The sequence below is a fragment of the Camelus ferus genome, chromosome 22 (genome assembly GCF_009834535.1).
Source record: "Camelus ferus isolate YT-003-E chromosome 22, BCGSAC_Cfer_1.0, whole genome shotgun sequence".
Taxonomy (NCBI): domain Eukaryota; kingdom Metazoa; phylum Chordata; class Mammalia; order Artiodactyla; family Camelidae; genus Camelus; species Camelus ferus.
Genome location: NC_045717.1, coordinates 6,428,138 through 6,455,863, shown reverse-complemented (window position 1 = coordinate 6,455,863; position 27,726 = coordinate 6,428,138). Strand labels below are relative to the sequence as shown.

Below are 27,726 nucleotides of genomic sequence, written 5' to 3'. Positions count from 1 at the left end.
ATGCAACCTTTGGGGAAATCCCGATAAAGAGTATCAGGACTTACTTGTACTGTTTTTGCAACCTTTCTGTAACTCTGACTTAAAAAACAAACAAACAAAACAACAACCACCACCCGTGACCCTTTGATAATCCCTCAGTTACAGATTTGGATTTGGTAGGACAACCATGATATTAACTTAGATTTCACTTGGCCCAGAATACCCTAAGGGTGCTGACTGTGTCTAGACACAATTAGACCCTTCAGGACTTCCCTTGACCAACTCAAAATTCTTCAGTAAAAGAAAGGAAGGTTCCTGTAAGCATTTAGAAAACCCTTCAGAGAGTGACCCCCTACTACTCTATTGTATCATGAGTGAAGGTAGTGTTTGCCAAAAGTGCTGCTTTTCTCAGAAAAAACAATAGTCAACAGAGAATGCATACTGTGGTCCAGCCACTGTGCAGAGTACCCCATGCTGTCCCTCCCTCTCAACCCTCTCAGTAACTCTAGTGTAAACTCCACCTTAAAATGAGGAAACAAACTTAAAAAGGTAAAAGTAACTAGGTGGGGAGGAAGATAAGGGAGATGATAATAATAATATCTATTTCATAGCATTGTTACAAAGATTTATTGAGGTTATATTTCCACACAATTAGAGCAGTGCCTGGCACATTAAAAAAAATACCTAAATGTTTGTTAAATGAATAAATATAAAAGATATCCTAAAGATCATACAGCTAAATGGTACAGCTTGGATTCAAACCTAGACTAACTCACTCCAAGGTTCATATTCTTAGCCACTAAAACTAAACTGCCTCATGGTTTTAAGAATTACCAGAATAAATGTTCAACATGGTCCCAGACCTTCACTTACCCTCCCAAAGTGAAAATGCATGATCAATTCATCTCTAAGGCCTTGGGGTTTCATGAGTTTTCAAAGGTGCGAACCAGCGCATAGATGGCATAGCAAGTTGTCACTGATCTGAAGTGCCCAAACAACACACTATTTCCCAGACAGCATATACCAATTACCAAAAGCATGTTGGTGCCTGCCTGAGACCAGTGCCAAAATGAATACTAAGCGTTTCCTGAGAAAGACACTAGCAGTCCATACAGTTCTTTATTCGAGAGGTCTTCCTTTTCAATCTGAAAAGTTTCCTTTGCTTTTAAGAAATTCTAATGTTTATAAGAGCCTGGCAAAAATGTAGGTAAGCACACTTTACTTGAAATTGTGTTCATTTGCCAAGTCCTTCTCCCTGAATGGGTTTCTAAGTGCAGTCAAAGCTTTTAAGAACAGATAAGAATAGAAGAGTAGATTCAAAAGAACCATAGAACATAATGATATTTTGGCTTGTCCAAGATTTTGCCACAAAATCCATAAAGCAGAACTGGGACTCAAATATCAAATTCTCTATCAGTTATAAAGAAAGTGACATTTGATGCATACAATCAAAGTAACAGGAAAACTACTAGAAACTGTATTGCCTACGGCTTAGATTCATGAGAAAAGAGATGTATCTCGTATGCCATTTAACCCTTTTAAACTGTACCTATGGCTATCACCATTACAAAATCCCAAGCTTTACTTTTAACTTATTTAACTGAACTGTTCAGAAGGAAGTACTGTCTATAACAGAAAGAAATACTATATTCTTGCAAACTGTCCACAACAAAGCCTTGAGAAACTTGCCCAATTATAGCAGGGTATTCCTTTGCTCTAGTTTACACTGCATTTACTCACATTAAGTCCTGAGACGAGCATCTCTCACACCATTGTGGTGCCTTTACTAATTCCTAACTTTTGAAACAGCCAGGTCAATTTTAGCAAAAATACTGACAACCCTCCCCAAATGAAAAGCTAACAATGACATTCCCATTACATCCCAAAGCCAAAACATCAGTAAAGTCAAACTTTAGAAGCCATAGCTGTGACTTCAAAAAGCATGTGACAACTCTCTAAACATATGAACCCATTTTTGCTCTCACTCTTTTACACAGACAGCCATACATATACTCTGAGTCTGAAAGAATGTACACCAATATGTTCATGCTAGGTCATAGGATACATTTTTCTTAAATATGCTTTTTGCCATTTAAAACATTTTTGTCTTTAAAAAGCTTTCAATATGACCGTAAATTATTAAGGAAGACTTCATCCTACACAGATTCTCTTACAAGTGATTATATATAATATATATAATATGTATAGTGTATGTCTCTATATCTATGTGTATGTTGTATATGTATAGTGTTTAGGTTGTATACATACTGTGTATGTACAGGAATCAAAAGCTTTAATTATTCTCTCTTCTTACGAAGAAGGCAGAAGTCGTCTTATAAGTGCTCCAGGCTGAACTTCTGACCAGGTATTGATTTAGCTTAGCAATGTTACAAGTAGTTTTTAGATTGTATCAGGAGTAAATGCAAAAATACCATTAATCAATCTTTCCTATTTTAAAATTGTATAGCATTTCCCCCTAAGATTTTACTATAAAATACTATAAAAATAACTTGTTAATGTTCTTTATACTTCCGATTATTAAACCAGAACTGTTTCTCAATGGAAACTGAATTTTATTCTACATCTTAATTTTCCTTTAATCTCCCTCAATGTTTCACCTGAAAACTTTTTCCCCCTTCTCTGATAAATAGTGAAACTTTCGTACACATAGACTTTTAGTATTCATCCTTATCCCAAACTGAAATACTTATTACTTTTACCACTGAAATGTTAAGTTGTCCCTATTTATTATTCCCTTCTTAAAATGGTTAAAGATTACCTAAGGTTTTTCAGGCATTTGCTTGCCTTATGCAGTTACATTGTAATTACCAGTCAGTACATTTAGTGTTGGTATATAAAAAACAAAAATATAAACACACACAAAGACCTGTTTTCTACCCCATGATGGATCAAACGCAAAAAGATAGTTACCTTCTTGCTTCCAAGAGTATTTATCACAGTTTATTACAGATAAGCAATCTTCTCCTTTCTCAGAGGTCTTGTTACAGCTTAAGCATCATATTCAATGGTCATCCAGAAATACTGGGTATCATTTTATTGTTTCCTCAAGCTCCTTTTTCATTATGTCTTGTTATATGTAGTGATACATCTCAGTTTTTCAATTCAAAATTGTGAGCATTTAAAGGGCATATAAACTACTCTGAGTCACTTAGGAAGACAGAATTATCCATGATATGATGTAATCATCACAAATCAAGAGACATAAAAACAAATTCACAGAAGGGTTTGTTCAATAGGCCCTGTGTTAATTTTTGGCAACACAACAATGATCAAAGACCCAAAAGCTTTTTAATCACCAATAAGTTAAAATTGTTATTTCCAGTGCAACTGAGGTCCAAGGCACAAACTTACTGGCGACTCCCAGAAAAAGCACAAGCTCTGATAATGAAACTATATTATGGGACCAAAATAGGTTCCCCCTCCCCCACTTCTGAACAAGACACTTTAGGTGACAGATATCTCAGTTCCTTATATCATCTCTAAAACCAGAAGGTGGTTCCAAATGTCCATATGCAGATATTTTAAGTACAGACACTTATTCACTTCTGGGTTCCAATCCCCATCCTTAAACTGCTCGGTATACCTACCAATCAAGAGTGATCTTTCATGTAACCTCCTTCAACTCACCCCTCAGGACAATCACCACTTTCTGTTGAGGCAGACAGAGATTCTAATACTCCACTAAGGGTGATTTAAGAGCAAAGGCCTAGAAAAAAAATTCATCAAGCCTTCTCAAAATTAGACAAAGTCTTCTTCTCTTATACTTTAAGGACCTCAAGGAAACTTGTTTCCCCACAAAGTTCAACTGCAAAATTCAAGTCAAGCTTGAATAAAACTGAATTTTAAGCTGAAAACATGCAATCTGGGGTAGGAGGCAGAGATAATGATGAAAAAATAGATAACTCAGTTAAGGGGCACAAAAGAAGATGAGCAACACTATCACTTTTTTCCATTTGATCCAGTTAGATAATTAAGATCTTAGTTCAAAATTTCTATCTTGTGAGATGCAATATAATTTGTTGATTAAGATCAAAGGGAACTACCACCCTCATTTTTTCACTACCTCCATCTCCGTTTTGGAGTGTGAACACAAGAGTCTTTAAGAACCACATTTCATTAACTTCAACTCAACTGTGTTTACTGCCACGAAGGAAAACACTCACACACACTTCTGCTGCAGGGAAAGAAAAGTCAACTAAAAACTCTCACCATCTGTGGAGAGAATACTGAATTAGAAAACAGAAGACAGAGCTTGCAGTTTGGGCTACTCTTTCTATTCCTTAATCAGATCAAAACCTCTCTGTGCCTCAGTTTCCTCCCTTGTAAAATGGCAATATTAATATTGGCCTTCCTCAAAGTCAAAAGGTCCTTGTAGGAATAAAGAAACTGTAAAGATTTTTTAAAAACCAAAATTACAACAAAGAACGTACTGCAATCATGGTTCTCCTCGCATATTTACTAATTATATCCATAAACTTTAAACAACTGAAAAGCCATTACTTAAATAACTTCAATAAGTTATTCGACAATATTCAACAAATATTTATTATGACTCTACTACCTATGAGACACTGTGCTAGACTCTGTTGAGATGTTTACATACAAGTTCAAGCATGTCCCACAGGTATGTTTAGTACATATATGTTGGGTAAGTAACAAAAGTCAGGAAGGAAGATCTTAAGTAAAAACAGGACAAAAAGTATAAAAAATACTTGCATTGCTAAATATTTCGTATCAGGCGTGTGTTACAAAATTACACATGTTATAAAGTTATATTTGCATTACTGAGTAAATTTCCATCCCAAAACACAATACTCTTTATAGTTTTTATACGGAGGAATGTGGTTTAAAAAATAAAGGACAAATAGTTCTGACTCCCAGAGTGAAAACAGTAAAGGACCTCAAAGAGCAGTTCCATCCTACAACTTGTCCCCAGACTTTGCCCTCCTCCAACATCACCCAAAATGTCTGCTCAAAAAAACCCCAAACACTTAAATTCAGAGAATTCTTAAAGGGTGTCTTCATTATTCCCTGTTAATGTAATACTTTATAGGCTGCACGTGAAACCTGGATTTTTGCTGCATTTAATATAAGCACAGAATCAGCTCAAGAACAGCCTAACATAATCCCACTGGGCTCAGTGGATTTTAAAAATAATTAACCCTCTTCATATGCAAAGCAATTCAAATCACCACTATGTTTGCAAAGGATTACCAAATAATACACAAATAAAATAAGTGGTGAGACTTTAACAAGCAAATTAGATCACTGTCTCCTTTTATCAAACTGGCAAATAAGACTCTATCCCAGATTAATAATAATGACAAAAGTATCTAAAGATAACGGGCTGTTGTACGACTAAGGGAAGAGTTGTACATTACAATATTACAATAGTTTATATTACTATAATTTCACCCAGAAAACAAATGAAATAACTAAAGCTAAGTAGTAAACTTTTCATTCTCCAAGTGATAAAACAGTCACAATTATTCATTCATTATTTCACTTATTTATTCAATCAGCAACTTTTTAATGCATATGTACCAGGAACTACACTACATACTAGGGATACAGTAAAGAAATCAGACAAGGCCTCTGACCTCACAGGGCTTACAATATTGTGGGGGAAGACAGGAAATAAACAAATAAACAATTCCCAAAAGAAACTTAAAAAAATAAAACATTGGGGAGATCGTGCCATTAAGAAATGTAATAAAAAGCACCACACAGCAAGTATTTATTTACATTAAGGCAAAGGCTCTGAAATGGGCAGAAGCTAAGCTTTATTTACTGGATGCAAAGCTCTCCCACTGACATCCCTTCTATGTTTCATCTCAACCTAGTACACTTTTCATAAGCAAGAATTAGACATGGCAGACACCAGACCTCACTTACCAGGTCCTTTTCAGCATCTCATCTGATTCTGGTTCCTCCTTCGTAAGACACAGTCAAATCTTTCAAACAAAATCTCATCCAACAATCCCTTTTTCATGAAGCCCTTTCTGTCTGAAATTCTAAACGTTAAACATGATACAAGTTTGCCCCAATTGTAGGCAAAGAGTTGGAATATTTTATGTCTAAGAGAGAAAAGTGAAGCCATGTCACAGGTAGGCAGAAGCAAAGGCCTAACAGCATCAATGTGTACTTCCAGCTTCAAATGAACTGAGAGGTGAAGTTCACCTGTTAATGAAACACATTCAACTTACAGAGCACATTCTAAGCAAAAAGTTGCTCTGGAAGAGAAAGACCACCCAAGGGGTTGTTCCTCACCCTTTTAATTCCTGGTGAAGGCAAATCAATTAGGGGAAGTGACTGAACAAACCTGCAGACCTATAACCAGATGACACTTAGTGGTATAGCTACAAGTTACCACCTCCTTGATCCCTTCACTATTTTTAATGTTTTATCTTTGTTTCCTCTCAAAGTTAGTATCAAAATTAATTTGGATAGCATTTCATTTCTCTAAATTGTGTAAATTTCTTAATATAGTAAAGAACTTTCTGTAATTCTATGAAACTCCAAATATCTAATACAATGCTCAACATAGTACACCTATCCTTAAAGTAGAGAAAACTGATTGAAATTATGTGTGTTAGGTAAAAACTCTTCCTAGGATCTAGTCACATTATTTTTTAAATTGGTTCCAAAGAACTCAAGAGAACAAAACACCTGCTCAGAATTCCACAGACATAATTTAAACTATTTTGTAAAATATATTTTTGCTATTTTTAAAAACCATAATAAAAAGTACCACACATCAAATATTAAATTTCAAACATAAAGACCATCATCAAACATGTTAGCTTATGCTGCTGCGTCAAACTGATGTTGGAGTCATGGAAATGATGCTTCTCTTGCCATCTCTACGGCATGTATGAAACTCAAGGAACTTCCTGTAACTATGCCACTGGGAAAACCAAAGCTCTGCATGTGCTGTATTAATACAAGCACATACATGTTCACTCATGTAGCACACTAATACAGCACACGGATGTCTGGGCTTCATTAAATGTCACAGCAATCTCAGATGCATCTACTCAGTATATGATCTCATCACAAAAATTAACTGAACAATGCTTAGTGAAAACATAACATATACCGTAACACTGCATGACAGAATGTTAGTGTTTAAGTTCTGAGTATAGACAACTGTGTTAGTGATTCAAACTTTTAAAAAAAAATCTCCTACAGAACTTTATAAGACTCTAAATTATTTTTTTTAATTTTGCAGTGACTCTATACAATCAAAATAAAAAGAAATCAAATACTGAGACTGACATGTTAGTGTTCAACGTAAGATATACCTAAAAAAGAAGATGCAACTGTTTAAAAAGTTGGAGTCGACTGACCTCATCTAACATGCTCATTTTATAGATGAGAAAAAAACCTAAGAAGCCAGGAAGTAAAGTGACTTATTTAAGGTCATAAATACAAAGAACAGAGGTGGAACCAGAACTCAAGAATTCTGACTCTCAGATCTTTTCATTACATTATATGGTACTACTTAACAAAGTTCTTGTTCTAGAATTAAGTAAGGTTTCTATTGGGAAAATATTACTTTCTCCCTAACACCATTATAAAGTCAGAGATGTGTTTCACACAATCGTTAACTGAGCCTAAGTATTATGAGAGAAATGAAGCCTCTGTCCCAGATACAATGTAGCTTACATCTGAGAATATAAGTAATGTACAAAATAACCAATGATAGGAGATTTTTGTAAAAATGGGAGAAGGCAGTATGGATAAAGGGCTACAAACTTTAAGTTTTAAGAAGTGTAAGTTATGAGGATCTAATGTTTAGTATGGTGATTGTCAATAAACAATACCATATATTTGAAAGTTGCTGAGAGTAGATCTTAAGGATTCTCACAACCAAGAATGTGTTACTTACTGTGATCTTGGTAAGAGTTTCACAATGTATATCAAATCATGACACTGTACACCTTAAATATATACAATTATATCTGTCAATTATTCCTCAAAAAAGTTCGGGGAAAAAGAGAAGGAGAGTAAGCACTAAAGAATAGTACTATGACGTTCAGAGGATGGCAGGATTATTTCCAGGTGGAAAAATGAAAAAAAAAAAAAGTCTCATACTTTCAGTAATAAAAGATTATCCCAGTGTTGGAAGTTAGTAGAAAAGAACTAGGAAAAGTTTGGATTTTGGATCTACTATAGCCTATGAAATAAAGAATTATATGTTTTCTGTTAGAATTAGATCTACCTAATTTCCAGTCTAAACAAAATACAGAGGCTATAAGAATATACACAAAATTACACCACAGGGAAACAATCAGACAAAACCAGATGGTGGTACATTATATAAGACTTTTTAAAAAGTCAGTGTCCTAGGGAAGAAAGGAGGGGGGAACATTCTAGATTTAAAAAGATTAATGAGACAAACCAATGCAATGTCTAATGCAGATTAGATCCTATTTTGGAAAAAAGTTATAAAAGACATTTTGAGGACAGTTGAGAGATTCTAATTATGGACTAGATCTCAGGGAATAATGGTTAATCTCAGGAGTGATAATGGTATTGTTGTTATGTAGAACAGCTTTATTTTTACTGTCTGTACCACTTTCAAACAGATAGCAAATGTATCTATATCTATAAATACACACACACATATTTGTTTACTCTAAGTGAGGGTGTTTTAAGTGTTCGTACTAGAGTCTTTCAATTTTTCAATATGTTTGAAAATTGTCATCAAAAATGTTTTTAAAAAGAATTTGATACAATCTTGATAAATATGATCTAATTCATTCTGTTTTTCAACAATTTTTTTCCTTCAGATGAAACTGAGCCCAAAGTACCACAGCTAACGCTGGCCTTTTCTCAACAGAGATTAAAATTCAAGCAGTTCTGCAGAACCTTAGCCCAACTCTTAACACACGCCAGAAAATCAGAACCCAAGAGACGACTGATCCGGGACAAACACATACACATGTATGTAAAAACATTTAACATATTTTTTATGCTTGATATGTAGTAATCCCATTAAAACTACAAAAGAATAAAAATCTATCAAGGACTGTAACAACCTAGTACATCAGAAATTTTTATAAAATAACCTCAGAAAGCAACATTAAATGGGAATTAGTTTGTTAGATGCACACAGAAAAACAAAAAAAATTTTAAACTACTTAACTAGCATAAACTGTAATACAACTTGGTCTATTGATTATGGCAATTATGCCTTCCAAAATCTGACAACACACCTTAATAACTTCACATTTCATCTATCCCATCCACAAGTTTCTTGCCAGTTCCCCCAAATACCATGTTTCTCCATGTTTCTAGACAAGTAATTTCCTCCGCACAGAGTGCCCTTCTGCCTTGTCTTCATCTGCTCCTCTTTCAAGACCAACTTCTTGTACCACCTCATTCTTCAGTGAAGCTTTCTGACACTGCTATTCCTTGAACTCCCATAATACTTTTGTCATTGCTGTAGAGACTTTAAAATTTTTCCTAATTATTTAAATGTATGATTCCTTCATTAGACTATAGGCTACCTGACAATCACAGAGCAAGCCTTATTTACATCTCCACTATAGTGAGCTTCAAGTGCTGGCAGTTAGAAATAACAGAAGCTGCCTATTTATAAAAGTTTCAGGAAGAACCATCTTAACTCATCTAAGAAATAAAGTGCTTGCCCTGAGTTCAAAGTGATGGTTTACCATGATGCAAATTTATAACTTAAATGACTGGGTTTATTTGTTACTCTGCCCCTTTGACGATCTTGTCACATAGCCCGTATCTGAACAAATGCAAAGAAGCAATCTGACTTTGCTTTTACCTACAAACCAACAACAATAAATGCAAAAAATATCTGAAGGGTTTCTTGTGAGGATAAGAACTTAATTAGAAAGCCCAAAAGTCACTAATTCATTGTTTATTAAGTCTTGAGCAAATGCATATCATTAAGATGCCAAACACAAGTAAAATGCATATAAAATTACTCGCATGTAAATATTTCTTTTTCTTAGACATCTACCTTCAACAGAAATTTCATTTCTAAAAACAGACCTATAATGGAAACTCCTAAAAGCTGTATTGCAAACATGCAAAAATATGACATTACAATACTCAGTGTATACTCAGCAGTCTTTAACCTCTCAGCTTAATATGTGGAATATATTCAAAACCAAACTTGATTCTTACTGCCTGAAAGTCAAAGTAGCGGATGCAAGATGAACACATGCTTGATTGTTCTTGGCCAACACACATGCATCTTTAAGTACATACGCGTTAGTAAAGTCTCAACCTATGGTCCTTGAACTACCAGAGAATCATGAGGCGCTTGCTGGTAGCCTAGTACTGCCCGATAAACAGAAGCAGAAAGCTGGGTAGGGATGGTGAGGGGCAGCGGGAACAATCAGGTGCAGTGGTCCACCAAATGAAGATAAACCATTCAGGTGGTCTGCAGTAAGGAAAAATGAGAGAATCACTAAATCAGCAAATTGATCATCATGTCCGATTAATATGATCATGTTGCTTACCAAAATCAACCAAATGCTTTCTTGCAACAAGGGAAGAATGTGTTTTGGTCAAAAGCCACAGGAGTGATAACTAATTCATCAACATAAAGGCAAAAGTTCCTTATCACTTGTTATTAAAACTCAATAACCATTCTCATTAGAAGACTTGCCTGGGTATAGTAGTACAATACAAGCAAGGTGTTGCCAAAGCTTTGCATTTATAGTAAGAAAAGCAGATTTAAAAATAAAACGCACTGACTGCTCCATAAGAAAGACATGTGTTACAGATAAGGGCTATCAAAAATCAAAGGAATGAAGATTACTATCATTTCTAATGGCTTAAATCTTCTATCCATACTATGTAACACTAGCAACTGATTCCTAAATATAAAATCTGAGGTGAAAAAAGCCCACATTAATATCCATAATAAGAATCTTCTTTCCAATATAAATTCCAAGATAACTCTGACTGGGAAAAATGTCAACCCTTTATTTGGTAGAAGACTGAAAATGAGTGGGACCAGCCCAACGGAAGGTAGGTGATGAAGCAGCGGCTACAACATACCACATCAGTTTTTAATGTGCACTGGAATGCTTAAACCTGTTCTCAAAGAGGATTCAGCTTTCCGCATAGCCCAGTATTTTCCAACTGTAGCTTCTCTGGCCTGACTTCAGTTTTCATACCTACTGGATCGACCCACCCAGAGTACCACCGTATTCCGACCTCCATTTTCTTGCTATTTTCCTTTTAGTTCTTTCCACAAACCACCACTCCCAGTAAAATCAGCCACCCTCTGCTCTACATCCAGTAAATGTCTATTTCACAGTATGTCTCTCCCCAGTTGGTATGAAACTTTATGCATCCCTCTCATAAAGCCCCAGAGCTCACCAACCCAGAAAATATGGAAGATTTTTACTTCCACTGTCACTTTAAGAGTAAAAGGAGACTTAATCTTTAGCCCTAGTCATGCTCAATTTTGCCTCACTTTTTATTAAAGGCACAACTCTAAGAGAAGAAGCAAAAGAAAATTCAATAAAAAAAATCTAGTTAGATGCTGTATATAAGTAACATATGGGACACTGAAAATACATAAGGAATAGATATGCGTGATATTCTTAGTGAAAAAAATAACTGATGTCTTGTGGGGGATATGTTTGCTCTCAAGTATATCAACCTCAAAGGGACTGCTGGTATATTGTGGGGCTGGATGTCCAGGAAGTCTATCTTGTATTAGGATATGAGTAACAAACTACAACTAGAATTTCTGTAAACATCCCACTAGAATGAAGAATTTAAATACAATCAGATCTATCAGTTTCACAGGGAGACCTGTTTTCCTGTTTCCTAAAATTCAACAAAATTCAGTAGACCAACCACCTACTATGGTCAGGTCCTGAGAGGTGGTTTTTTATTTCTCTACCTTTTGTGAAATTTTCATGACTCAGTTCTTAGTATTTTCCTCCTCTTTTCACTTACTTATAACAGTCATTCACTTTTATACCTTCAGTCAGTCTCCTCCAGCTGACTCCAAAACCCACACTCAAATTCCTGAACATTTAGGAGCTGCATGCCTAAACTTCTGCACCATCCTAAATGATGTCTTAAATTAAAGATTATTCTGTCAACCAATGCTGGATGGTTGTATTTCACTGAAGGTTGATTTCCCCAGATAGCTCCTTCTTATTCCCTCAAACCGGCCAAGCCACCTCAATATTCTTGGTCACCCAGGTGAACATGGGATTCTTTTCTTTTCTCTTCTATATGTCTACATCAAGTAAGTCACCAACTCTTGCCATTTCTACTCCTAATTGGCTCCTAACTCCAGTCTCTTCCCACTGTAAGCAATCCTATACCAACGCTTCTCAAACTATAACGTGCAATCATTTGAGAACCTTGTTAAAATGCAGACTCTGGTTCAGTAGGTCAGCGCTAGGGCCTGAGAGTCTGCATTTCCAACATGCTCCCACGTGATGCAATGCTGCTGGTTGAGGGACCACACCTTTGAACAGCTGAGATCACTTTGTTTTCCTTTATTCCCTCAGCACCTGCACAGTTTATTCAATGGTATTTTCATCTGTTTAAATAGTGTTTTACAGTTGCTTCGTGTGTGCAAATTTTATTATGCTTTTCCTAAAAAAGGATTCTGACATACTCAAGAAACAGGATCATGATTCCTTTTTTGGGAACAACAGCAACCAATACAACATTGGGCATATTGTAGGTACTCAATGCTTGTTGACTGTAAAATGCTTTCCCAGAAAATACAACAATCATCTCTTCATTAAGAAGTTAAAGTGAGTTTATGGACTACCTTTGTCAACTTTTTAAAAACCATTTCACTGCTAATCAGCCTTTTCACCAGATCTGACAGAGGAAATAAGCTTCAAACAGCTTTCTATTCATAGTTAAGAAAGCAAATGTTAGTTATAAGATTTGTGAATTACTGGTTATACACATATTCTTTCTCCATCAGTGAAGGAATAATTAAATATATAAGTAAAACTGAAACTATAAGCACAGGCAACCAAAGGAAAAACAGATAGACTGGACTGCCTTAAACTTCTGTGAACCAAAAGACACCATCAAGCGTGAAAAAACAACCTACAGAATGGGAGAAAATATCTTCAAATCATGTATCTTGATAAGGGTTTAATACATGGAATTATAAAAGAACTCCTACAGTTCAAGAACAACAAAAACCCAAACAACCCAATTAAAAAATAGGCAAAGGACTGAAAGAGACATTTCTTCAAAGAAGATATTCAACATCCCTAGCCATTACAAAATGCAAACCAAAACCACCAGATACCCCTCACTTCACACTCACTAGAAAGGCTACAGTTTTAAAACATGAAATTACAAGTGTTGATGAAAATGTGGAGAAACTGGAACCCTTGTATGTTGCTGGCAGGAATGAAAACTGGTACAGCCACTGTGAGAAAGTTTGGCAGTTCCTCAAAAAGGTAAACACAGAACTACCATATGATCTATTAATTTCTAGGTATATATCCAAAAGAATTGAAAGTAAGGACACAAACAGCTATCTGTACACCAAAGTTCATAAAGCAATTATTTTACAATAGCCAAAAAGTGGAGACAATCCAAATGTCCATCAACAGAAGGGACAATCAAAATGTGGTACACATACAATGCAGTATTATTCAGCTATAAATTTAGTATCGATACTTGCTACAACAGCATAAACTTGGGAAGACATGCTAAGTGAAATATAGCACAAAACAAATATATGAATCTACTCATATAAATATCTAGAATAGGCAAATTCAGAGACAAAACATATATTAGAGGTTACCAGGGGTTGGAAGGAGAGGGAAGCAAAGATATTGCTTGATGGATCCAGAATCTGGAGTGATGAAAAATTCTGGAAATACAGTGATGATGGCTGCACATTGTGAATTAATGTCACTGAACAGTACACTTAAAAGTAGCTAAATTGGCTAGTTTTATATGTATTTTATTAAAATTTTTAAAAAGCTAGAAAAAAGAAAAAAACTAGCATTCTTTATTATAACCCTGAGTTCAAGCTCTGACTCTGCCATTTATGTTATGCCATGTTAAGTAAGTTATTTAATTTCTCCCAGCTTCATCCATCTATAAAATAGAGATACTATCCACCTCCCAGAGTTGTTGGAGGACTAAATGAGAACATAATCATGGCACCTGTTACATAATAAATACTGGATAAATGGTAGCTGTTACTATTCAAAAAATCACTGTTCTCATCAAGTAGGTGTTAAGGCTGCTATAAATGGATATCCTAAAGAACTCCATATTCTCAAGACACTCTGAAATAAAGAAATCAATGTCCAGCATTCAGAATTATCCTCTTATAAACCTGGAAACCAGTGACCACCTGGGTCAGTAATCTTGGGAAACCAATGAACGTACAGAATAAATGACACACCCAGAAAGTGAGAGCCTACTCTGTACATCACCACTTTCATTAAAGAAATGATCAAAATATGAAAAGGTAATTGGTTGTCTTCAATCAATTTCATTTTGTCTTTTTCCTCCACATACTTCTTATTTTTAAAAATCATCAGAGATTTAATTCCTTAGCAAATGACATGGGCTAGAGCCTTGTCTAGAGGACCTAAGTGTCAACCTCAGCACCACAATGTCATCATAAGATGGAGAACCATACAAAATATGCTGTCTAAAAATGTCAAAACAATGGGAAATTCTAGGAGTGTGGAATTTTGGAGAGAACTGTTGAATAATCTTGTATAACTTCTAAAATATATCTTTCTTGGTTAAAATTAGGCATTTAAAAAATGGTCAAAGTAGCTGAAACTCAAAAACTGAATTCGATGGAAGGTATGCCAGAAGACACTACAAATGATTCCAAAACAACACACAGACAACACAAGTCTTACAACGTGAATTAAGTCATTTCCATATTCTATAATCTTTTAAAAAAATTTACCAAATTCCTTCAAAGACATCATCCACCTAGAAAGGAAGTTTTTCTCAATATACACACAAACATTTGCATTCTTAAAAAGACTTATATTCAGAGGGAAAGGGAAAGCAGAGTATTTCAAATGGCAAGAGTTTTTTTTTAGTCATTTTACTAAACCTGGCTGATATTCAGAAAGTCAAGCCATTCTAAAATAGTGATGTTTGCACAACATTGTGAATGTAATTAAATCTGTCGTGAAAATCTTTAAATCTCTCATGAAAAACATGGTAAGACTGTATTTTACTCCATGTTGATTTAAAAAAATTTTCAAAACCCAATAGGTCCAGATTAAAACTACTAGCCATTATTGTATCTCTGAAAAGTGAAGGATCTGTGCCAACACCCTTAGGAAAAAGTCCTTCCCTTCCAAACAAAAATCTACTATAATAGCAAGAAACTATTTAACATGTTAACCTGAAACACTCACCTGAGCTAATTCCTTTAAACCACAATTAACTCTTTAAATATCATGACAACAATGGAGAATAAAGACTTCCATAATTAAATTCCAGAAATAATCCTTTTATTCCACACAGCTCATTGCTTCACCCCAGTTACATCAGGGCCATGCCTTCTCTCCAGAAAAAAATAAAGAGGTTTGGTGATTGATGTTCCTTTTTTCTAAACTTTATTTTGAAAAGGCATAGCACAGCTTAAGGTCCAGAGAACTCAGTTCTCAAAGAAATTGATACTATAGCTAGTTAACTAGATACCACTGGTAATAAATTACCAAAAGCGAATACTTCTTGCTTTTAAAAGCCCATGTTAATAATGCCTGATTGGTCCTAAGTCATACTACAAAAAGGCTTAAATAAATTGGCTCAAGTGCATTATTAACAAGAGAAAAATGGTTATCAGAATATTAAAATGTGTGAAAAAATTTAATTAAAACTAAACACTGTTTATAACGAGCACACTACCTATACTTACTAAAAAGTAACACTACCTATAGTTCCATACCATTAATAATCACCTCATTTGCAGGAAGAATCATTTTGACCCCTAATACGATTTTAACCCAAGGTTGTTTCAAATTATGCTCTTTTTATCTTCCTGCTTCGTTTTCACTGAGAATCTCATTGTTAATCTGCCACCAAGTAATTATGCTATGACTTGAAATGCACTATAAAATACCGTTTTCACGGACGATTTTTTTCAAGTCACACTTCTCTGGGCTCTCAAACTACCTGTCCAGGATTTAGTCACAGGATGCCCAAAGATTTTAATGAAGTGGCATGGCTAAACATCTTGCAATTCAGGAAATTCATCATAGGTGTACATGGTTTATAGATGGCGCTTAAGTACCAGGCAAGCAATTGGTCTAAATGTTAGCATATTAAGAAAAAGTTGTAAACCCACCCCCCTCAAACGATTTAGTTTAGGAACTTATAAATACGTCCCACATTTTGAGACATCTAACATAGGGTTGGAACAAAACCAACACTGTCATCTTTGCTATTCCTAAAAGCTGTTTCTTCTTTAACTAAAACATTCTGTCCTCTTCACAAACTACAGGAATGGACTCAGCAAGAGGTTATTTAAGAAAAAGTAAAATTGTATTATTCTACCATACTACAACGATTTAATTAAAATACCTCTCCTCAGCAAACTGCTATTTACAATCAAGCAGAAGTGCGTTCCGGGTTACAAAAACTTTTACAGTACAGGTCCTACTGGGCTATGTCGGACTCTTAGGTATTTGTACTTTTAACTCACATACTTTCCTTTACACAAGACGGATAGGAATTTGATTAGCCCACTCCAACAGCACACTGGCCCAACATTCCCATGCTGCAGCAAGGAGCCACGTTTTACTCGGGCAGACCATTTCCCCACCCCTCGTTAAAATGATGCCTGTGGCCACTTGAGACTTCCCCAGCCGAGCTCCAGAAACTTGCAGGTTTAAATGGCCAAATTGGAACCAACCAGGGCAGCTGTCATCTGAAACTCAGGAAAGCTGAGACCAGCCAACTCTGCTGAACGAGGACGGGTGCGGAGAGATGTGGCGGGGCCCGTCGGAGGGAATGCATTAGGCTCCCCTCCCCACCCCACCCCCATCAATTCGCTTTTCTGCAACCCCAGCGCCGCCATCCTGTTCCTGAATAATTAAACGGGCTGGAAAGGGAGTGAGGTGGCCAGAGAAGCAGTTTCTGGTCCGAGTTTCCCGAACCGAGGCAGTGGGGTCCAGAGGACGAGGGCTACATCCCCGGCGCGCGGAGGGCTTTTCTCGGGGGCCGGGGAGAAAAGGGGGCTACCCCGCGGCCCGCGGGGCGGCCGGAAGCGGACCGCGGGGAGTGACGTGGAGGAGGGGATGACAAAGGGGCGCGGGGGCCCCGGCCGCGCGGCCGGCGGGCTCGCAGGGGCCGGGACAGGTGGCCAGGCCTGGCCAGGAACAATGGGGGGCCGAGGCTGCCCCCTGGCGCTCACCTACCTCCGGTGCCCTCCGAGTTCTCGTTGAGGCTGCCCGAGGAGTCGTGCTGGGCGCCCACACACCCGCCCATGGGGGCCCCTGGCGCCTCGTCCGCCACCTCCGGGCGCTCGTCCGGGCCCGCCGCCGCCGCCTCAGCCTCCTCAGGCGCCGCCGCCGCCGCCGAGCTCCGGACAGGCGCGCCGCTCCGCTCCGCTCGCCCGCCGCGGCCCAGCCTCCGCCCCCCTCGCCGCTCCACCCACCGCCTTGGCTCGGCCCCTTCCTCCGCTCCCACTTCTACCTCAGTCCGCGGGCCGCACGCCCGGTAGGCCTGGCCCGCGCGCCGCCCTCGCCTTCGGCTCGGCCCCGCCGAGCCCGGGCTGGCCCATCCCGGGCGGGCCGCAACGCCCGCCTCACCACCTCACTGCCCCGCACACCCGCGTGCAGGCCAGCCCGGCGCCGGCGCCGCCAGTCCACCAGGCCCCATCGGCCCCCGCCCCGCGGCGCCGCCCTCCGCACCAGCCGCCTGGGCTCCGCGGGGCCCGCCCGGAACCGCCAGGGAGGGCGGGGCCACGGGTGGCCGCGCACTGATTGGCTGCTGGTGGGGACGCGGGCGGAGGGGAGGGGAGGGGAGGCGTGGAGGAGAGAGGAGGGGGCTCTGAGCCCGAGGAAAGGAGGTGACGAGGTGGGGGCGGGTGGAATCGGTCCCGGGGAAGAGGCTGGAAGAGCTGGCGTGGAGGAGGGAGAGAGGAAGACGGGAAGAAGAAAGGGAAAAACGGTGAGAGAGCAGGAAAGGAGGAGCGAAAGTGAGAAAGGAGAAGTGCAAAGGAGCGAAATCGAGTTTCTGACGACTCCTCGAGCGTCAGCTCTTCTTTCTGGTAGAAGCGGGTGTCGGAGCGGGGCACAGAGAAGTAGTGACGGTAGACTCGCAGGCGGGGACGCGGCGGGTACCCAGATAGCTGGCGGAGGGGGACTTCTGGCTGAAGGTTGAAGTCCCAGCGCCTTTTGCATTTGTGTAGAGTTCATGGGTTGGTACCCCAAGTCCGGGCTTCCTCTTGCCTGCCCCACCCCCATTGCCCCCTAAAATCTCTGTGCCCCATTATTAGACGTAGAGCCGGGCATTGTGGTTGCAAAACAAGATTACGGAGGAGAGGCATCCGGTGTTGGGAGAGATAAGCGCGGATCTCGGATCGTAGTTCAGGGGGCGTGAGTTTGTTTCATATTCACAGGACTGATTATTTAGACACAATGCTACTTCTCAAGATCCTCCCTTTAAGTATCTTAAGTTGTCTTTAGAACAAAGTGAACTGTAAATAAATAAAATACCCAGCTTTTTCGAAACTACAGTTTGGTACACTGACCACGCCCGACATTCTTGGCGGTGACTATCCAAATCTAAGCCAAATTGTTAATGGTCCCTTCAAAATTGTGCTCGTGCTGTGATGCCTTATTTTTTTTTTTTTTGTCATTCTACTTGGACTCTTCTAAAGCTTATTTCTGCCTAAGACTTGTTTTTAACTATCTGCTCCATTTTTATAATCAGGCTTTCTTTTTTTAACATTCCGGGTCAGCTTTTGCTTAACATTAAAAAAAAATTTTTTTAAGTGAAATACCTAGGAAAGAGACTATGCAGCTTGGAATTTGCATTGAAATACATTTTCATACACTGCTGGTGGGAGTGTAAATTGGTTCAATCTTTTTGCAAAGCAATTTGGAAACAGATCAAGAGCCTTAAAAATGTTCATACCCTTTGACTCAGGATTATCCCACATGTGGGAATCTAGCTCACAGAAATAGTCCAAAATGAAGACAAAAATCTGTCCTAGTATTCACTTGAATAATCATAAAAATGAGTGTTCAGTAAATAAACAAAACACCAAATTATATGAAAACACGGAAGTGCCTTGTAAGAAATAGAAGTCTGCCATACTAAATTTATACCGACAAATTAGTGTTGTCCTGGGTGGCCCGAACATTCAAAGAGCTTATATATGAGCAACATCTTTATGAGTTTTCAGAGTTGCTCTGATCTTCAGGTACTGTGTCATAAAGCCTTCTATCTGATCATTCTCAGCTAAGCTATTCACATTGGCAGACAGACATCACTTCATCACTGCCCTGAAGGAGAGAAGCTGCATCCTGATACCTTCCAAGGGCTTGCTTTGTCCTAAATTTTGCTCTAGAAGTTGCAGAAGCCAAGACTTCATAATGTCTATTAAACAGATGGTAGGCACCCAAGTGCTTTCTGATGAGCACTGAGGAGTTGGCACTAGGAGAAGAGAGCAGTGTCACTGAGAGAATCTTAGGTATTGGTATTCTCCACCTTGCCTTTATCTTAGAACAAAGACACAAATTCCCAGGAGAGAGTGATGTGGTTGTTAAGGGCTCCAACTCTGCTGTCAACTTCCTGGTTTGGAATCTGGCTTCTGTCCTGTGCTAGCTACATGATCTTGAATTTCTGTACTGCTCAGTTTCCTCCTCTGTAAAACTGGGCCAATACCAATGCTCCAAACTCTTTGGGGACTCTTTATTAACTCTCCTGTTCACTTCACATCTAGCATCACCTAAATGTACTGCATGGCCCAATCCACTTAAGACTGTTTCTGTAGAAACAGTGCCTTCTTTGGGTATGTGTGTGCGTGCAGGTGCGTGTGTATTTTTCTGCTTTATAACATCTTTATTGAGATATAATTCATATACCCTATATTTCATCAATTTAAAGCGTAGGATTCAAGTAAATTGGTGCAGCCACTATGGAGAACTGGAGACTCCTCAAAAAATTAAGAATAGAACTGCCATATGATCTAGCAATCCCACTTCTGGGTATTTATGTGAAGAAAATGAAAACACTGACTTGAAAAGATGCATGCCCCCATGTTCACTGCAGCACTATTTGCAATAGCCAAGATGTGAAAACAACCTAAGTGACCTTCAGTGGATGAATAAAGAAAATATGGTATCTAAATACAGTGGAATAGTACTCAGTCATAAAAAGGAGATCTTGTCATCTGTGACAACATGGATGGACCTGGAGGGTATTATGCTATGTGACATAAGTCAGAGAAAGATAAATACCATATGATCTTACTTATATGTGGAATCTTAAAAAAAAAAAGCAATGGAACTCGTAAATACAGAAAACAGATAAGTGATTGCCAGAGGCAGGGGATGGGGTGTTAGCAAAATGAGTGGAGTCAAAAGGTACAAACTTTCAGTTTTAAGTCATGGGGATGTAAGGCAGAGCATAGGGGTTATAGTTAATAATGCTGCACTGCATATTTGAAACTTGCTAGTGGACATTTTGTACAAATGAAATCATTTGAGGTCTTTATGACTGGCTTCTTTCATGCAACATCATGTTTTCAAAGTTCATCCACGTGGTAGCATACATCAGTACTTCATTCCTTTTGATGCTGGCTAATATTCCATTGGCGATACCACATTTTGTTTATCTCTACACCAGTAGATGAGCATTTAGGTTGTTCCCACTTTCTGGCTATACTGAATAAAGCTGTTATGAACATTCATTTACAAGTTTCTGTGTGAATGTATGTTTTCAATTGTTCAGGTATACACCTAGGAGTGAAATTGCTTGGTCATATGGTAACTCTATGTGTAAGTATTTGAGGATTGGCAAACTGAGTTTTTCAAAACAGCAGTTACCATTTCATATTCCCACTAGCAGTTTATAAGGGACTATAGAATGGTGCAAGCCATTTTGGGTATGTAGGTATCCCACTGAGGTTCTGACTTGCATTTCCCTAATGATTAATAATATTGAGTGTCTTTTCATGTGCTTATTGGCCATTTGTATATTTGTTTTTGGATAAATGTCTACTCAGATCCTTTGCCCATTTATGAATAGGAGTATTTGTCTTTTTATATTGAGTAGTAAGGTTTCTTCATATATTCTGATTACAAGTCCCTTAGTAGAGTTATGATTTGAAAATATTTTCTCCCATTGTGGATTGTCTCCTCATTTTGTTGATAGCGCCCTTTGAAGCATGAAAGTTTTAAATTTTGATAAAAAGCCCATGTTCCTGAATTGGGAGGTTAATATTGTTAAGGTGGCAGAGCTGTTGGGAGATACTTAGGTCATAAGAGTAGAGCCTCCATGATGGAATTAATGTCTTACATGAAGAGGAAGAGAACTAGCTCTTCTTCTTTCTGTCCTACAAGGATACAAAGAGAAGATGGGCATTTGTAAACCAGGAAGAGGGTCTTCACCAAGAACCGGACCATGCTGGCAACCTGATCTCAGACTTGCAGCTTCCAGAGAGAAATAAATGTTTGTTGTTTAAGCCACCCAGTCTATGGTATGCTGTTACAGCAGTCTGAGCTAAGACAATAGTAGACTGGTTCCAGCAAAAAGCATCCTTGGAGGCTAAATATATGAAGAAAATTTTGATGAGGAGCTGGATATTTGCATCGTCTTAAAATATCTCCCCTTGGATTGCTTCTTTGTTGCAAGGGGGAAAAACAGAAACTATACAGAAGAAAAAATGCACAGTACCTGGACCAGATGATCAAATGGATATCATGTGCCTCCAAATGGTACCCTCTGAGAATGACATGACATCACTTCTGTAGTCCTCTGGCTGGAGACGTATAGCCTGAATAGAATCATGAGGATAGAACAGCCAAACTCAACACTCTATGCTAAAAAGAGGGAAGAGGCTGCATATTTTTAAAATGTTAATGTCATTAAAGTCAAAGAACAGCTGAGAAACTGTTCCAGGTTAGAGGAGACTAAAGAGACTTGAGCCTATAAAAGACATTATTGGGTCAATTGATAAAACTGGAATATGAACGGTAGAGTAGATAAAAATATTGTATCAGTGTGAATGTTCCTGCAGTTAACAATTGCCCTGTGATTATGAAAGAGAGCATCCTTGTTTTTTGGTAAAACACACTGATGGATTTAGGAGTAAGAGATAATGATATATGTAACTTAATCTCAAATGTTTCAGGAAAAAAATGACATATATGGAGAATAGATGATAAAAACAATAGGTAAATCCACATAAAGATGTTCTTTGGACTATTCTTGCAAATTTTCTATGTGTTTGAAATTATTTATACACTGCCAACATGTGTCTTCCGGTCAGCAGGGGCTGGGTAGTATCAGTTGGGGTCAACTGGACTTCACTCCAGGCTGAGGGTTGAATCAAGTTCTGCCTCGGGTATGTCTCATTCTCCTTGGAGCAACATACTAAACAGTGTCTTCTCATGGTTAAGGCAGTGTTGCAAGAAGGTACCACCAACTGCATAAACATAGGTTGAGCCCTCTGCTTGCGTCATATCCGGCAACACCCCATTGGCCAAGGCAAGTCACGTGGCCAGGCCCCACGGCAACGAGTGGAGAAGTACATTTTGTCCCTGGTGGGAGAGATCAAAAAGTCCCAGGCAAATGGTGTGACTACAGAGAGGGTTGAAAAATTAGGGCCCCAAATAAAATAAAAATTTTACTTCTGTTTGTTTAAAAAAAAATTGGGGTCCCAAATAATTCAACCTACTACAGGTGGCCAACATGAATATATAATGGCTATTTTTAAAAATACTTTTAACTTATAGCAACTCAGAAAGCTAAATTGGTAGGGATGAAAATACTGCCATTTCCTCTGCTTTTTTGAAAGGGCAATGTTGTAGCAAATAGACTGGTTCCTCCAGCTTGCCTTATTGAGATACCGTCTCCACTTGTGGAGGCTTTTCAAGCTTAACTCCCTGATTTGATCTTTTCACAGAGGGTGAAAGCTCAGGGGAATGACCAGGAATTGGTACATATGATGGAATGCTACCCTATCCATCTATGCCTGGGAAGATAACCATCCAGTCCTCGTGATTTGTGCCAGAGTTGCTCTCCTAGTGTCCCAGGTGGGACCTTTCAAGAGACTAAGTTCAGAAGATGGCTTGTTAAGCAAATAATTCAAGCAGGTGGAGTTGGCTCTTCCTAAGAAGTGTTTCTGTTCTCTATTATCTATCTTTCCTTTCTCTAGTCTGCAAATAAGCAGGTACACTTTTCTCTGGATAACTGAAATCAATTCTGGAAATCAGAGTATTGTGTCCCTTGGAAAATGTTGAAGAGATCTTCCAAAATCTTTCTCTCTAACACAATTTTCTGGACTCCTTACAGAACACTCTGTATTATGACTAGACAATGAACTTATTGCAACAGCTGAAGGAAGATTAGATTCTAGTGCGTGTAGGTTGTGCTTGAATAGTATTCATTCATTCTTCCCCTAGTAACAGCACCCTGAATTCCCTTTAAAGAGCCAATTCCTCCCACCCGTGACTCAGCCCATGTGGTTCTGACGTGGCCTATGCCATCCCCTTCTTCAGCGTGGTCCCCAGACCCAAACTTGAGCCAATCAGTGTATTCCAAAACCATGGTGGGTTTAGGATGGGCATGTGACCCATTTGGGGCCAATTAGAGTCAGATTCAAGACTTTATTTTCCCCCATAACTGTTTAGAAGGAAGAATCTCTTTTTTTTTTCTGAATATGAATTTGGGAGAATATAAACTTGGAGCAACTTGGAGTCCCCATAAGGGGAAAAAAACTGGGGCCACTTTCCAATAGGAGAGAGCCTGCCCAAGAGAGGAGCCAACACAGAGGAAAATACAGCTGAGAAATGGGGAAAAAAAACAAACCCTGAACATAAGCTGAGCTGGATCCAGCGATGCCTAAATCTACTGCCTGGAATTTTCAGTCCCATAAATCATTACACTTTTAATTGTATTCCCTGTAAGTCTGAGTTGGGTTTCTCTTGCGTAAGGGTAGAAAGCAGGTTTTACCTCCCTTTGTCTTCCAAGCACCTAGAACCATGCGTGACACACTCGTGAAGAACCTTCCTTGGGTTCCAAGGTGAAAGGGCAGGTGAGGAGTAGCTGAAAGGCTTTAAGCAGCAGACACATGGGGCGTTTTGTGTATCAGAGCTCCAAGTGGGTAGGGCTTGGCATTTCTGCTGCTTTTGAAAGCAAGCAGTGGCAAACATGACACCCTTACCTCATAGCCCACCTGGCTGAAATCACACACCTGCTGATGGCAGGAGGAAGGAGCTGTGACTGAGTGACATGCTCCCTCTATCGGTGTGTGAGCGACAGGCTTCTGTTTGTTAGTTCCCACAGACGCCTGCCCCTTACCGTCTCCGCAGTGTTCGTGGGAGCAGCCTTCCAGGTGTCCACGAGGCAGGACTGCACTCATTGAGCGCAGGCAGTAAAGCACACTTCACTCTGCATGGTAACATCAGGCACTCATTAAAGGAATACACGAGCTGCGGGTGATTAAAATCTAATTGAAACAAGCATCCTGTAAATGGCTTCCAGAATCCAGGCAAGAGAATACTGTTAAATGTCTGCAAATTATTTTGTGGTAAAGCACCCCACTGCCTTCTCTCGCAGACAGTCCCACGGCAGAACTGACCTTTCTCTATTTCCTGTTCTCTTATTCTCGCCGTCTCTCAACTACACGATGTGTGATTGTAGAGTACAGTTTATATTCCCTTCTAGAGGTGAACTTTGAGGGCAGAGGCAGTCTTATGTTTATTTTTCCTGGTCTCCCCACACTCTCCACAGTGCCCTTAACGGCCACTTGTTGAACTGAATGGGTGAAACTCAATCTCTAAATAAGTCTGGTCCAAAAAAAAGATCGAAGATACACACATTCTCTGACTCCTTATGTATATTAGGGCTCTCTGTGACCGCTGCCAGAAACTCAACTCAAATTGACCTAAGCGAAAAAGAAATAAACAAACAAAAAAACCCTAAACCAATCAATGATTTACCTTCAGGCACAGCTAGATCCTGATTTTCAGACAGTGTCACTCAGACTCTTTCTCTGCATCTTTTGGCTCTCTGCTTTCCTTCTCGTTGGGCTTCATTCTCAGGCAAGCTCTGTACTTGAGATGACAAGGATGGTCACCAGCATCGATGGGCTAAATTCTGCCAGCTTAGCAAGCCCAGTAGAAAAAAGTTCCTCTTCCTCAGTATCTCTGGTGAAGGTCCTGAGATCAGGTCTCATTGGCTTGGCCAGGTCATGTGCTCATCACTAAGCCAGCTGTAGCCAGGAGACTGGGCTGCACTGATTGGCTAGATGTGAGTCACACTGAAGTCACATGGATCGAGAGTAAGGGAAAAGTGTCCCCCAAAGGAAAATGAGGGTCATACTACCTGAAGAAAGGAAAATAGATTATGGGCAGCTAAAACTCACAGCGTCCGTTATATACAAACATTTGATAATTCCTGTGTGTGATTGTATCAGTAACACCAGCATTATATCAGTAATACCTAACCTCGACTAAGTGTTTACTACATGCTAATCGCTGTGTTCTGATGGCTTTGTGTCTGTTGACTCATTTAATCCTGACACCAGTCCTGGGAAGCAGGTGCTACTACTATCTCCACTTTACAGGCAAGACTTCAAGTCTGCCTAAACTCAAATGAATGACCATGCTACGTTGCCTCGCATTAAGAAAACACAGGTCAGAAGCACACAAGGGTATCTGATTTTTTTTCTTCCCTTCTACCACCGTACTGTCCAACCATTCACACAGCAAACACTGAGCACTGTAAAGTCCCAGTCTTTCCACCAGATACTCAGAAGACAGAGAAAAGTAACAGGAGATTTCTGCCCGCGGGGAGGGGGGTGCCAGTCAGGTGGGGGAGACAGACACATAAACACAGGATTACCACGCAACGTGCTAAGTGTTCTAGCAACATCCTCTAGAACAGATTTTTCCCTTTGTTTCTTTCCCACACAAAGGGGTTTTCAGATCTTATTATAATTCTGTAGTGTTATGAAAAGAGGATCAAAGAATTTCAATTAAAATCAAAATTATTTCTACTAGGGACCTCAACAAGCATTATTAGATCCAGAAAAGGGTGATCAGATGGGGTGATCCTGGCCAAATTTCACTTCGCAATTATGAAAATGTCCATGCTGCTCCCCAGCTGCCAGCTTCCAGACGCCATGTCCACCCTCACACGTCCACCTCACCCAACACGTCTCGTCTGTGCTCCAGAAACCTCATGAAAGCATTCAGAGCAATCCAGTATTTTTAAAGTGTAGGAAAGGCCGTTTGGGGTGGTGTTCTCATATGTGCAGAATGACATCAAATTACAATGTGCACTTATTATCACTTCCAGTACCCTTGCAATTCTTCTGCTTTATTTTTTTAATTGAAGTACAGTTGATTTGCATAATTCTTCTGTATATACTTCTTCATATACTTCTTTTAATGAAGTATAAAATCTCATTTTGGTGTTAGCTTGTCTTTAACACTTCCTTAACACATGCTAATCTCCTTTAAGCAGGGAGAGAGAGAGTGCACAAGAGCAGCCTCATGTCAGAACTTTTAACAGGAAACTAATGGAACCGAGCTGCAACTCAGTGACACTGATTTGCTTTCATCGTGTTTACTTTTAGAGTTACATTTTATTTATGGACAACTATACAGGCTTTCCAACTGTCACGATAGAGCGTCCCTTTAAAGAAACATGTTGTAACTTTTGAGTTAATCAACTTAAAGCAAATTACTAAGTAAATGATGATACAGGTGGGATGTGGACACAGCAACACGTGTGAGGATGCTACTCGGCTCAGGTCTGGGGAGCCACACCCTCACCTATGGGGTTCCCTATTTTTGGCCTTTCGGGCAGCTTTTATAATCATCACCCCCCAGGCAGGTTTCCCCTCCCACTCTGTGCCCTTCAGACATTTTGTGCAGAATTCTCTTGTCATTCTCCCCATAGTTACCTGCAGTTGTCCATAGGGCAGTCTTTCTGGCTAGACTATATCTCTCTTATTCATTTCTCTGTCCTCAGAGCCCAGTACCGAACCTGGCCCAGAGCAGCCCCAGGGTGAGATTGGTTGTTCCTGTGCTCTCGTGCATGAAGATGAAGGTTTCAGGACTGTCCCTATGGGATCTAGACTCAGCTGCCTTGTGCCAAGGCTGTTCTGCCCCTTGGAAGTCTATCTGTCATGGACCTGCTGGAGTCAGCAAGGACATCTGGGAAGGAACTTGAGCCAGGGCACATGGGATCCCTAATGGTCATGAGTGGCAAGGGAACCATTTAGCCCAGGGTGTGTTCTTGGCTGATGTTACTGACTCACTACTGGAGGGGAGAGGTGGACTTTGAAGGGGACACACAGTCCCATAGCCTGAAACAGAATGGTCATAAGGGGGTGCTGGCTCTTCCCGCCAAAGCCACTTGCTAGCCTGCCCCTGGTCAGCTGTTTTTCAGTTCACTCAGAAGGGACACTTCAGGTGATGTTGGAACATGTAGTTCTGGATGATGAGTGACAAGCCCAGAAGTGGGAACCCTTACCTTCTTCCTCGAGCTTGTGCATGTGTGTGG

The 27,726-nt window shown here is 39.5% G+C and overlaps 1 protein-coding gene and 1 long non-coding RNA gene across 3 annotated transcripts in view; one reads left to right on the top strand and one right to left on the bottom strand.

Annotated features, from left to right (window-relative positions):
- The window catches only part of UBTD2 (ubiquitin domain containing 2), a 40,911-nt gene extending 22,990 nt beyond the window's left edge, over positions 1-17,921 (bottom strand). Inside the window, exon 1 of one of the 2 annotated variants that reach the window (XM_032465094.1) lies at positions 17,397-17,921. In XM_032465094.1, coding sequence (XP_032320985.1) covers positions 17,397-17,466 — 70 coding nt within the window. In that variant the 5' untranslated portion in view covers positions 17,467-17,921. The remainder of the gene's footprint in view (positions 1-17,396) is intronic. The other variant, XM_032465095.1, reaches the window with a different exon arrangement.
- A 106-nt stretch (positions 17,922-18,027) lies between these two features.
- Positions 18,028-22,403, top strand: LOC116658980. Its single transcript, XR_004314228.1, has 2 exons — positions 18,028-18,150; positions 21,552-22,403. It is a non-coding gene; the product is annotated as an uncharacterized LOC116658980 (long non-coding RNA).
- Positions 22,404-27,726: the final 5,323 nt, after the last annotated feature.